This window comes from Brachyhypopomus gauderio, chromosome 4 (genome assembly GCF_052324685.1).
Source record: "Brachyhypopomus gauderio isolate BG-103 chromosome 4, BGAUD_0.2, whole genome shotgun sequence".
Classification (NCBI taxonomy): domain Eukaryota; kingdom Metazoa; phylum Chordata; class Actinopteri; order Gymnotiformes; family Hypopomidae; genus Brachyhypopomus; species Brachyhypopomus gauderio.
Genome location: NC_135214.1, coordinates 551930 through 565000, shown reverse-complemented (window position 1 = coordinate 565000; position 13071 = coordinate 551930). Strand labels below are relative to the sequence as shown.

Sequence of the window (13071 nt, the reverse complement as noted above, 5' to 3'; positions counted from 1 at the left end):
GAGTGCAAGGTTGTCTCATTCCTCCAGAACCCCCACCCTCATGGTAGTGCACGCTCATCACTGCACCAGCAATCTGGAGACTATGGCTGCCTTAACTGAGATCGTGATGGAATATGGCTGCAGTCATATAGGAGTAATGAGGTTCACACTGACACAAAAGGGTGTTTATAGTACCACTGAACACCTAGTGCTGAACGCCTAGTGCTATACACCTTAGTGCTGAACACTTTAGTGCTGAACACCTTAGTGCTGAACGCCTAGTGCTATACACCTTAGCGCTGAACACTTTAGTGCTGAACACCTTAGTGCTGAACACCTTAGTGCTGAACACCTTAGTGCTGAACACTTTAGTCCTGAACACCTAGCGCTGAACACCTTAATGCTGAACGCCTAGTGCTATACACCTTAGCGCTGAACACTTTAGTGCTGAACACCTTAGTGCTGAACACCTTAGTGCTGAACGCCTAGTGCTATACACCTTAGCGCTGAACACTTTAGTGCTGAACACCTTAGTGCTAAACACCTTAGTGCTGAACACTTTAGTCCTGAACACCTAGCGCTGAACACCTTAGTGCTGAACGCCTAGTGCTATACACCTTAGCGCTGAACACTTTAGTGCTGAACACCTTAGTGCTGAACACTTTAGTCCTGAACACCTAGTGCTGAACACCTAGCTGAGTGTACTGAGATGTCTGTTTACCCGAGAGGAAGGCGAACCTCTTCTTCAGCTCTCCGATGATGTCGGCAACACAGAGTGGGCGTGACTCCTGCTGCATAATCTCATCTACACACACACACACACACACACACACACACACACACACACACACACACACACACACACTTCAGTAAACAGGCCACACACCTTGGACAGAAGCAAGACAACAAGGGACTGTGGCTGTAACAGGCAGATGAACCCTGTCCTTCTCCAAACTTCTCTCCCTAATTTGGGACCAGTGCATTAGTGGAACTGTACCAGCATGCTACTCTTTGCTCTAGTGTGAGCACTTTGAGAATATGAAGGTTATTTCTTTCATATAACCCATACAGTATTCCATATCCATATCACACTGGGATTGTTTATTTATTTGGGGGTTAGGAGTCCCGTGTGAGGTCGCAGGATAGCGGGTTTGGCCCAGAAGGGTCGCCACATGCAACAGGTGCAGGACTGACTGTTTCAGTTCTTCTTCAGGTGTTACACCAATGTGAACTATGAACACACATCAGGGAAACCACAAATGGCCAGAGTTATTGACATCTCATGAATACTTAATACATTCATTATAAACATTCATTCATTTAATACATTATTATAAACACATATTTGGCTATAAGAAAGATCGGACAAGAGGAGTGTGGTAGTTGTTGGTGTCGGACCCACACCCCTGGTACACACACACACATACACACACACACACACACACACACACATCCCTGGTACACACACACACATACACACACACACACACACACACACACACACACACACACACACACACACACACACACACACACACACACACATACAGACACACACACACACACATCCCTGGTACACACACACACACACACACACACACACACACACACACACACACACACACACACACACACACACACACACACACACACACACACACACAAACACACATCCTTGGTACACACACAACAGTGAGTCAGAGCTTTCACAAGGTTAGTATTACCACAAGCACTCACTTACTACCACCACTCACCTACAGTGAGGGAGACTCACATAACCGTCTCATCCATTCTCCTGGAACTATATCACACACACACACACACACACACATTTCCCCCCGACTATAAACCACGACGTCTAAGTCACAAGGACGTGTTCTTTTGCGGTCGGGTTTGATCAGCACTGACTGGCTAGTACAACCATTTCAACAGAGGGTCACAAGTTACCAGCTGGATTAATAACAGAACAAATTTGAAGAGAAAACCCACATGAATCATTATCAATCATTACAGCTGTCAGCACTCCTGCTTTCCCCACTGATTCATGCCCAGGCAAGCTGATGTGACACTCCACTGCCTACACACACACCCTCACACACCCTCACACACCTCACACACCTCACACCTTATCTCATCAGCCTCCCACGTGCTGTCGCCGTAGTGATAAAGCTCAAGGGAAGCACAGCCAACCTGCCCACAAACACACCACCGGGCAGAGTTCTGTCTTTCGTTTCTCTACTTACTGCAGAGGTGGTGACAGCAGCGAGACAAGCGGTGGAACTTCTCCACCTCCTCCAGGGGGATGCGTACATGGCTCCCTCCGTCCCTCACATCCATCTCTCTCTCCCTTTCTACTGCCTGGTCTTCCTCTCGCACTCTAATGGGAGAGGCTGCCTAGCCCCGCCTAACCTGTGCACCTGAGACAGGTGTGCTCATCTGCAGACAGGTGTGCTCTTCTGCAGACAGGTCGTTCATGTTCTCTCTCTCTCTTTCTCTCTCTCTCTCTCTCTCTGTCTCTCCTGTTCTCTCTCGTGGACTGTAATGCACTAAACCAAGACTTCCAGCCAGGTAGACACACACACACACACACACACACACACACACACACACACAATTGACCTGTTACTTCACCTTAGCTGATAACAGAAGAGAACTGAAGTCTCTTTGTTCCTACACAACTCCCCACCCCCTCTGTCTTTAACACAGCTGTGTGTGAGTGTGTGTGTGTGTGTGTGTGTGTGTGTGTGTGTGTGTGTGTGTGTGTGTGTGTGTGTGTGTGTGTGTGTGTGTGTGTGTGTGTGTGTGTTTGTGTGTGTGTGTGTGATAACAAAGGCTGGATTCAGACCCATTCAAAGCTAATTCAAATGATCTCCCAGGTAGCTTTTAAATACAGCAGTTCAACCCTCCCTTCGTCTCCTCTCTTTCATCAACTAAAGGAATATTGTAAAGTGTTTGTGCTGTATGTCACCAATAGTGTAAACAAATGTACTACATTTAAAAGTAAGCTGAATATAAATAGCCATGCAGCTACGCTTAAAATTTCTCACAAGACTTCATGGAATGACTCATCACATTAGTCCTGTTAAGACTATAGCACTGATCACTGAGAGAACGATATGACCAGAAAAGACAGAAAATATATACAAGTGGGAGATACAAGAAAATCAACACAATGGAAAAATAAAATTAGACTTGTCCTGCCTGAAGCTATATCAAATCACTGTAGTCACACTGCAGCTCGGCAGTGGAAGACATCATTAATCTAGAAAATTCAATGCAAAACTTGTTTACAACATATCATTGATTAATTGATATATCAGTAATCACTGCCATCTTCCCAACCCATTTCATTTTCAATCATGAATCACTCAACATGCCTCTCTCGTCTACGCTGACCTGCCCTGTGCCCACGACCACTGGCTACTGGTAACTAATACCAACATCACAACCAGTGCCCCAAACCCAGTGTAATAACTGTGTTGCTAAATAAACTTCGGGTCTGGTGCTTTAGCTTTAAGCTGAGGCCTTGTACTCCTACCAGGAGATGAGAACGCACCATGAAGGTTTGAGGTGCTGATGCGTGCGGGCTGTAGCTCTCTAACCCCACTCAGATGACTTCACCGCTGTAGCCCGGCGGCCCCTGTCTCACGGTGTTCCTCGGGCCGTCTGGATCTGTACTCAGCTCCGAGTTCTGGAGCAAAGCTCACAGTCTCCCTCTGTCTCCCTCTTTCTCCCTCACACACATACACTTGCAGGGAAGCCTCCAGCAGAGATCTCCCCGGGGAGACATACAACAACATATGTTGCTCCTCTTTTCTCCCTGACATGTTTGAAGAAACAGCAACGTAAAGCGTTGACACTGAAAGGAGAGGAAAAAAGAACAGAAAAGATCTGAAAGCTGTGGCCACAATGACTGAGACTAAATCTAAATCTTCGTCATGCTGGAATATAGCCTAGTGAATGTCAAACTTTACTACATGATCAGGTGGTAGCTCCTGATGACTGGTCCTGAAATCTTTTACTGTGTTTATACATCAAAGTTCCTTGACCATCCAAAATAAGGCGCCGTTTCACCAGTGGCCTTTCTGTAAGCCGTCTATTATAAGAGACGGGGTGCTAAAGAAATGGAGTGTGAGGCTTCATAGCGATTCCTGTAACCTCAGAACCCAGCGTCTACAGAGTGCAGTCAGACAGACAGAAACGCACCCTAAAGTCAGCACAGTTCCCCAAAGACGCTTAAATATAGTCTGACTGTGCCTGTGACATCATTCCTCATTCAGAGTCCAACACACACACATACACTGGCTCACACACACGAGAGAGGGAATGCATGTGTGGTGTAGTCCACGAAGATTACTCTGGCCACAAAAACTCAAGACAAAGAAGAAAAGAAATGTATTCCAGGTTTAAGTCCACTTTGTCCATCAATTTGTCCAACCATCCTACTGAAACAATCATTCATTCATTCTCTCTCTGTTATACATCGATAATAAAGATAATGATATAGATAATTACATGCATTAACAATATAATCAAATACCCATATAACTGCACTGTCTTGTGAACACAACTCTGCACCAAACAGCATCATACAACATACACACAAGAAAACATGACAATGATGCATCACACAAAGACACAGTGCTGACACTCAACTGACACTGTTCAGAGAGACACTGCGTTCAGTGACGGGCATTAGAGGGGCTCCTTACCATGGTGATAACTGATATTGTTCAGCAGAGGTACACTCCTAACTAACATTACAACTGACATTGTTCAGCATAGAGACACAATCCTTACCAACATTATAAATTACCTTTTTTTCAGCATAGATTCATGCTTCTTACCAACGTAATGACTGATAAACTGTAGTTCAACACAGACACACTCCTTACCAACGTAATGACTGACATTGTTTAGTACAGACACACTCCTTAGCAACATTATGACTGACATTGTTCAGTACAGACACACTCCTTACCAACGTAATGACTGATATTGTTTAGTACAGACACACTCCTTAGCAACATTATGACTGACATTGTTCAGTACAGACACACTCCTTACCAACGTAATGACTGACATTGTTCAGTACAGACACACACTCCTTACCAACTTAATGACTGACATTGCTCAGTACAGACACACACTCCTTACCAACGTAATGACTGACATTGCTCAGTACAGACACACACTCCTTACCAACATTATGACTGACATTGCTAAGTACTGACACACACTCCTTACCAACATTATGACTGACATTGCTCAGTACAGACACACACTCCTTACCAACGTAATGACTGACATTGTTCAGTACAGACACACACTCCTTACCAACGTAATGACTGACATTGCTCAGTACAGACACACACTCCTTACCAACATTATGACTGACATTGTTCAGTCTGTGCAGCAGGTCTTGCCCAGCCTGCTTGTGGGTCTTCACCCAGACCATCGCCATCCTGCAGACGGTCGGGGGAGGAGAGAGAGGAGAGAGGGATGGCAAGAAGGTGCTGAATGAAGGAGTAGAGAGAGCCTTATGCACCTCACGGACAGCCCACTCAACATCACATAGCTATGCATAGGGGAGGGTGAGAGAAACAGAGGAGAGAGAGAAAGAGAGAGAGAGAGAGAGAGGAGAGAGGACACCAAGACATGTAGACGGCATGGATACGCGCAGGCAAACATGCGCATGCGCATATGAACTGAAGGACTCACGGTATGCTCTGGTGCCATCTTCAGTATTTTTGGTGCTACTACACCCTATTTCTTTAGGGAAAGGGGTAAGAAAATACCACCGGGTGTAACGCGGTGAAAGCGTTGTTAGATTAAACCTAAACGGGTCCCCATTCTTTAGAGCAGCAGTTTAAGGCTTGACAATGAAGTGAAAGTCATTCCTGCACAGTGTGTAAAAACTAAAACTGCCTGGAGACTGTTTGCCTGTCTGATTTGTTGTAAATAACACACACACAAAAAATTTATGGCAAATGAAGATGAATATCACAAAACTGATAGCCACATTAGATTCATTATATTTAATCATAAATGTTAAGAGTAGTTAAAATAATCCAGTTTAACAACATGAATTTCCCGACAGCAGACTGCCTCATTATTTAATTTATTTATTATATCAGTTAAATCCAAAACATAAATGTTACCAAGGTATCATTTTTTGTTTATTTAGTTAGTTATTTATATTTTTGCGAAAACATGCATTCCTGCAGCCTATAAGAGAAATAAAAATATAACATCAGCTCGCAATATCCACCAACATAGACATAGTATTACGGATTGTTGAATTAATCTTCATGTATATCAAATAAAAGATATTGGTAATAACTGTCCATCTTGTTAATTACACGTTTATCGTGATATGTGGTCGTATGAGATGTGCATGTAACAGCCCGAGTATGAGCCATTGATGAATCGACACGACGGCGGCGTGATACGCGTGAATAACTACAAATCCCAGAATTCATAGCAACTTCCTGTTTCCCGTCTCGCGCGCTTTGTTTTGTTATGGCGGCATGTTTCGAAACTTGTCCGAAGTCGAAACGTCAACTGAAAACTTTAAAGACCCAAATCCGCAACAAACCCAGAGGTACGTGGTCTGTGGGACACGGTGTCGCTCTACATGCGTCGCCTCATTAACTTTACAAACTAACTCGCCGGTAATCTGATATCTGAAATAGGGCTGACCCAAGTTATGTTGGTTTTCTCGTTACTTACATTAATGTGTTACTGATTTAAACACATTAATGACTTAAAACACATTAGTCTGCCTGCATTTTGCTACATATGTGGTGTATTTGTTAATACTACCACCAGCAGTAACGTTATTAAACCCAAATGTGCTCGTTTTGCTTATGTTGTAGCTCTGAATGGTAACATTGTTGTAATTAATCGATTAATCGTGTTAGTTGGTTTAACTAGCGAAGCGCATGCGCGACGATTATACCACTAGTCACTCTAACATTTAACACAACACTACTCAACACATTTAACTTTCAGTGTTATTGGCCAGTGCTGATTTAACCTTGTTGTCTCTAGAGTGGAGGAACCATGTCCTCTCCAGCTGGGCTACAGCCTCACTTCCTCTCTCGATGGATGCCGAGCAGCTCCCGGGCCGGAGTCATCCTGGACGGGTCCCCGGTGGAGGTGGGATCTGTCCGGAGCAGCTGCGCTTCTCCAGGTCTGGAGGCGTCTGTGGATGACTCCTTCTGCTCCCACTTCGCACCCCTGCCTGTGTCCCGCAGTAGCAGCTGTGTTAGTGTAGACTCGGACGTGCCAAAAGAGACCTCGACAGACGCGGAGACCGAACCTTCCCACCTCGAAATGGACAGTTTTTCTAATATTTTGGGAAACGCACAAGAGTTTCCGCTGATTGAAAAGCTCGAACAGGTAAAATTGGAAAATTACTTGTGCTTGGTTTGTGTTCACTGACGAATACAGCCACGGATAAAGAGGGCATATGTTTTATCAGCAAGCAAACTAGGGACTATTGATCCAATGTACCGAATACAAAGAATCCAGGGCCTCCATCTGCATTACATTACATTACATTAGTCTGTGGGTTACGTGTAACTCTGAGCAGAAACCCCTTTTAAATAACCTGTTTGCCTAAACCATCGGATTTGGCCTTATTGATCACCAGTTTTATGGGATTGTGCCCAACTAACATCAATGCATGTAACTGTTAAATGTATTTTTCAAGCTAAAGCAGTTACAGCAGCGCATGCAAGCAGAGCTAAAATCACATCAGCTGAACCAGCTTCATAAACTCCAAAACGACCAGCAGACACTCATGGGAATGGTCCAGACAGCTGCAGGTAGGACATACGTCCGTATGTGCACATGTACATCCACCACAGAAAGCTCCTCACTTATGTGTACCGTATAGTTCTTCAGTTGGGTCCGTTTTTGCGTTTAGTTTCGGCACATCTGTGCTCAGGAGAACACGGCCATGGAAACCGGCCATGCTGCAAACCCGAAGTGTTGCGGCCACTCCAAGAAACGCCTCTGCTGTTTCACGCCCAGCACGCAGACCAGCTGCCAGACGAAGTGGAAAAGAAACTTGGTAAAATATTGAGCTATTGGTTGTATTAATGACTGCAGAGATTATTTTGTTGTCACACTATTTTAATGGTGCATGAAAGGTGATTAATATTAAAGAGATGCGACCAAACACATTGCTCTCTGTGCAGAGTCAAGTGTGTGGAGTCTTGAACAAAGTGATGCACAGACAAGTTCTAGGCAAGACGACGACAACGATGAAGATCCTAGTGAAAAATCACACCAGTCTATCACTGAGGACCAAAGTTTTAACGCAAAAGGACCAGTGGCACAGGACAGGTAAATATGGACAAAGATGAAGTATAGTAATACTGTCATTACGCATTTTTGTGACTTGATTTTTGTGTCTCCAGGCCAATCACATCAGGCGACAGTGGGAAGACATTTGAAGAGATCCTGGAGGAGCAACTCAAGCTGGAGAATGAGAGGTTAAGCAAGGTGAGTATCACCCAACACATTCAGACAGACTCATGGTTGGATCCACTCAGTTGATCGCAGTTACACTGATCAGGTTGGTTTCATATTAGTCCTGTTGTGAATTTCATGAATTGCTTGCTACGGCCTGGGATTGTAATAATAAAGATGAATAAAAGGAAAAAAGTTTAATGTAGCTTTTAATGTGTTTTCCAAAGATCACATTCTCTCTGTGGATATCTAATTCAAGTTATGTCAACACATCTCAATCCAGATTGTACAGTACTGACACTCAGAATAGAGTATGAAATTAAAACTGAGCTCTGACGTTTGTCTTTACACTCCAACACTTAAGAGTGCTCCCGCTGTGCCAGTGAAGGTGAAGAGGCCGTTTCTGAAGCGAGGGGAAGGGTTGTCCAGGTTCACCAGAGGCAAAGCCCCAGCACCTGCCACACACACAACTCATTCAAGCACCAAACCCACTCCATGCCTTGACCCTCCACCCCCTCAGGGCCGTGTCGTTAGATTCCACCAGAGCTCCGAGCCAAAGAGGCTTCCTCCCAAATCTTCAAACTCAACTAATGTAGTGATCCAGCGTAAGACAGCTGTGATGAACAAGGAGAACCTCCCACAGAACAAGATTTCAGTAACGGCAGCCAAAGGTCTAGCTAAAGCTCACGTTCTTGGGGCCAACCGGGGATGTATGAGCAAGAGCGTTGTGAAGTCTGACCCTCAGCAGATCACCACCTGTGCCACCATGGTTGACATCACTAAAGGAAAGCCATCTGAACAAATTCGGGACACGCGCGCTCCAAGAATGTGTGCGGCGGAGAACTCCTTCGAGGTGTGGCTCACAGAACGCGGCGAGCGCTGGGATCGGGACCATCGGCGCGAGCGTGCGGAGCTCGGCGAGTTCGAGTTGCTGGAGAAGGTGGCAGACGAGTTCTCCTTCTCTAGCAACTCCTCCTTCATCAACAACCTCCTGTGCGGAGATCATAGGCGCCTCTCCTCCACACCGGTTAAGCCCCCGCTGCAGCCAACATTACGAGGCCGCTGTCACAGCGATGCAGCTAGCCCGGTGCAGCCGAGGGCTGGGAAGGTTGATGGTCCCGCAGCCCCTCCTGTAGGTGCGGTGGAGGAGATGATGAAGCCTGCCGGGGTGACAAGCGAGTGCTCTGAAGACGAGGAGGACAAGATGTGGGAAGAGTCAAACACTCCATCGCGGAGCAGCACAGAGTCCCAGCGTCCTGTTACTGGACCAAATCAACCTTTCAACCACTGCTTCCAAGTGTTTGCGCCTCCTTATGATAAACACTCTTACCAGGACAGAGAGGGAGCTAGCAATTCAGAGGTAGAAGAGGAAAACGAAGATCATACACTAGTGGGTATCGGAGGTCAGGTGGAGTTTGACGATGACGACACTTGGAACGAGCCTGACGATTTAACCTGCAGTTCTTCTAAGATGGACAGTCAGCCTGACCGGGCCCTGAAGAGGAAGGTTGTAGGATCAAAGGAGATGGATTCTGACGGCCCAGTGGCCCATGGGCCAGAAGATCCACCTTCATGCCAGTTGGTAGCTAAGCTGTTCCCAGCTCTGAAGCCCAAACCCTGCTCTCGTCCCCTCGTGCAAGATGCAGAGGACATTAACGGCGAAGGAGGAGCAGGTAATTGGAAGCTTTTTCAAAAATGTTAAAAATCTTTAATAACAATAATTCATAAAAATGTTAACTTAAAAAACATCTATACATCACTTTTAAATTAAGGTTTACAAAGTACTTTACAGACAGTCAAGATAAAATTATTCAAGATGGTCTCAAACCAAAAATAAATGAACTGAATAAATTGGGATCAAAATAAACCCAGGATTAAACCACAATACCAACAGAAGATGGATAAATCCTTAATTACAAGGTTTTAAATTCTGTATTGATATTGAAAGAAATCTTGGCACAGTTGTTGACGTGAGATCCTGGTTTCCATGATCCGCAGTACTGCACTGAAAAAAAAAAGTGTGTTTAAATCTTTCCCTTCCATGACTGATGTAATCCAGGACGGTCAAGGTTACTCCGTGAGCGGTTAGTGGAGCTTGAGACCGAGATCGAACGCTTCCGGAGAGAAAATGCAGCCTTGATCCGCCTCAGACAGGAAAACCAGGATGTCAGAGAAAGCTTGCGGTATGAAACAAACCAAATTATTTAGCAGCAATCCTACTGATCGGATTTACAGCCATTTGAAACGAGGAGGAGACCTTTTTCCCCTGTAGGAAGGAGAGAGTCGAGTTCCAGCAGAAGATGGCGGATGAGACTGCCAAATGGGAGGAGTTCAAGCGTGAGGAAGGCCGTAAGCTGCAGCGGGACAGGAAGCTGTTTGAGAAGCACGCCGCAGCCGTCAGGGCCAGGCCTGATAAACAAGAGCGAGATGAGATACAGGTGTCCACCTCTTCCATAAAGGGATGCCTTCCCTTGATGTTAAACCTCGTCTGATACTCTGTGTCAGTATAGGACCTAATATTTGGGTTTTGACTGATGGTTTTAGACGCTGAAGCAGCAGCTCAATGCTGCACAGGACGATTTACGAAAACGAGAGGCTCGGTGGACCAGCAACCACAGCCGCCTCAGGCAGCAGCTGGACGCCCTCAGCACAGAGAACGCTGCTCTCAGAGACCAGGTGCGCACGCTTGAGAAACTTCGCCTCAGTGCTTGGAAAACTGCAGAGGGTGAACGGGAAAAAGAGAAGGAACGGGGCCGGTCCAACGTACACGGCAGTACCGGAGCCCCTAGGACAAAATCCAAGGTACAAACATTCGCATCCCTAAATGTGACAATTTATGTGACAAATAAATGTGACAAATGTGACATTTCTAACCCTAACCCAAGGATGTCTACACTTGATTCTTGTTTTTAGAGTCCCTCTTGCAGTGTCACGAGCACCCTGCCTCAGAGCAAGACCAGGAGGCAAAGTCCAGACATTCCATGTAAGTCTTCAAATGAACATTCTCTGGTTTTACAATCATGTAACTTTTTTTTTCTAGGGTAAAGTACTTTTGAAACAAATTTAACTACATTTTCTTCTAGCTGCTTCTGTCTCGAGCATCCAGCAAAAGGAGCGATGCCCACCTGCCACTCCAGACCAAATGACTGAACAACTGATTGGTCCTGAGAGAAGATGCCAGGATTCCCAGCCAATCAAAAACTCCACCCACTTCTCAGTGAGTAACAATATCGATGTTTGGAGGAAAAGGACCTCCCTCAATGTCTATTTAAAGCTAAAAGCTTAGCGAAACTTTCCTTAAACCCTACAAAATGAATAGACCTTTAATTTACCATATTGAGATCGATTTATAATTTGTTTTTGTGACGTTTCTCAGGAATTGTCCAGTGTAGGAGTTGCAGAACAGTCAGAGATGGAGCAGGAAGAGATCTCACACACAGACGGCAAGGTGAGAAAGAAGGAAAAAAAAACTCTCCTTAGCTGGCCTGATTTTTTTTAGTAAAATGACCAGAACGTTCCTGCCCATCAGATTGAGAAGGTCCTTCCTGATGGAGGGCGACTTATCGTTTTCCCCAACGGCACACGCAAAGAGCTGTCTGCTGACGGACTGTCCGTCAAAGTCACTTTTTTCAATGGAGATATCAAACACGTTATGCCAGATCAAAGAGTGGTGAGACAAAGTGAATTATTTTTTTTGCATCTCTGCCCAAGTTAATATCAACGGTTATGGAGTGTCCAAGGTTGTAATCTGACTTATTGCAGTTGTGGAATCAGTTGTAACCAAAAAAAACACCCATTAGGTTTGGATGGATAACATCTTCGTGCTTTCTTGTAGATTTATTACTATGCAGGGGCGCAGACCACACACACCACATACCCAGATGGTATGGAAGTGCTTCAGTTCCCAAACAACCAAATAGGTAACTGCTTGTTTCTGAAACGGCAGAAAGTGCTTGCAAGGTATGCCGGGGGCATTCGCATTTCTAAAGCCTTATATCTTGCTGGTTCTGCATTTCAGAAAAACACTTCCCCGATGGCCGTAAGGAAATCACATTCCCAGATCAGACCGTTAAGACTCTCTACCCTGATGGCAGGGAGGAGAGTGTCCTCACAGATGGCACAATAATACAGCAAAACCCGTGAGTATGAAAGTAGCGTCCGTGCTTACACCAATGATCCTGAGCTCATGTGTCAGAAACCATGAGCAATTTTAGTCTTTCAAAATGGACACGTTTGGGAAGGTAGCAGAACCTGGAAAGGAAAGACATGTAGTGGTTTCATTTCGTCCAACGCATCCCGTGATCCTGTTTCTTAGCGACGGTAGCAAGGAGATCCAGTTCAACACGGGCCAACGCGAGCTGCACACCGCAGACTTTAAAAGACGTCAATATCCCGACGGCACCGTTAAAACCGTCTACGCCGACGGGCGGCAGGAGACGTGCTACCCCGGTGGGCGCGTGCGGCTCAAAGACCAACAAGGACACGTCGTCATGGACACGAAGGCCTGAGCCATGATTCATGTCGTTTTGAACATCCGTAGTGGCTACATTTGGCACATTAGCTCGTTATTTACACACGAATGTCAAGTATTTATTATAGAAATGTACATTT

At 45.4% G+C, this 13071-nt stretch overlaps 2 protein-coding genes across 9 annotated transcripts in view; one reads left to right on the top strand and one right to left on the bottom strand.

Moving 5' to 3' along the window:
* The window catches only part of mcf2lb (mcf.2 cell line derived transforming sequence-like b), a 28982-nt gene extending 23342 nt beyond the window's left edge, over positions 1 to 5640 (bottom strand). For 3 of the 6 annotated variants that reach the window (XM_077001324.1, XM_077001325.1, XM_077001327.1), the window contains exons 1-2: positions 2223 to 2453; positions 701 to 784 (exon numbers count right to left, since the gene is read on the bottom strand). In XM_077001324.1, the coding sequence (XP_076857439.1) occupies positions 701 to 784; positions 2223 to 2316 (178 nt within the window). In that variant the 5' untranslated portion in view covers positions 2317 to 2453. Of the gene's footprint in view, positions 1 to 700; positions 785 to 2222; positions 2455 to 5181; positions 5196 to 5361 lie in introns of those variants that run through there. The other 3 variants (XR_013130245.1, XM_077001326.1, XM_077001328.1) reach the window with 3 other exon arrangements.
* Positions 5641 to 6472: 832 nt separating this feature from the next.
* On the top strand, positions 6473 to 13068 carry cpap (centrosome assembly and centriole elongation protein). Of its 3 annotated transcripts, none has more exons than XM_077001323.1 (17): positions 6473 to 6583; positions 7033 to 7383; positions 7697 to 7811; positions 7937 to 8059; positions 8187 to 8334; positions 8409 to 8493; positions 8825 to 10133; positions 10520 to 10643; positions 10733 to 10898; positions 11005 to 11262; positions 11374 to 11443; positions 11544 to 11677; positions 11837 to 11908; positions 11990 to 12130; positions 12296 to 12380; positions 12479 to 12599; positions 12776 to 13068. In XM_077001323.1, the coding sequence occupies exons 2-17, from the start codon at positions 7045 to 7047 to the stop codon at positions 12966 to 12968; spliced, it is 3483 nt and encodes a 1160-aa protein (XP_076857438.1). In that variant the 5' UTR covers positions 6473 to 6583; positions 7033 to 7044; the 3' UTR covers positions 12969 to 13068. The 3 variants fall into 3 exon arrangements, with proteins under 3 accessions (XP_076857438.1, XP_076857436.1, XP_076857435.1); XM_077001321.1 differs by having other exon boundaries at positions 7934 to 8059; XM_077001320.1 differs by having other exon boundaries at positions 7913 to 8059; positions 12776 to 13067.
* The last annotated feature ends 3 nt before the right edge of the window (positions 13069 to 13071 follow it).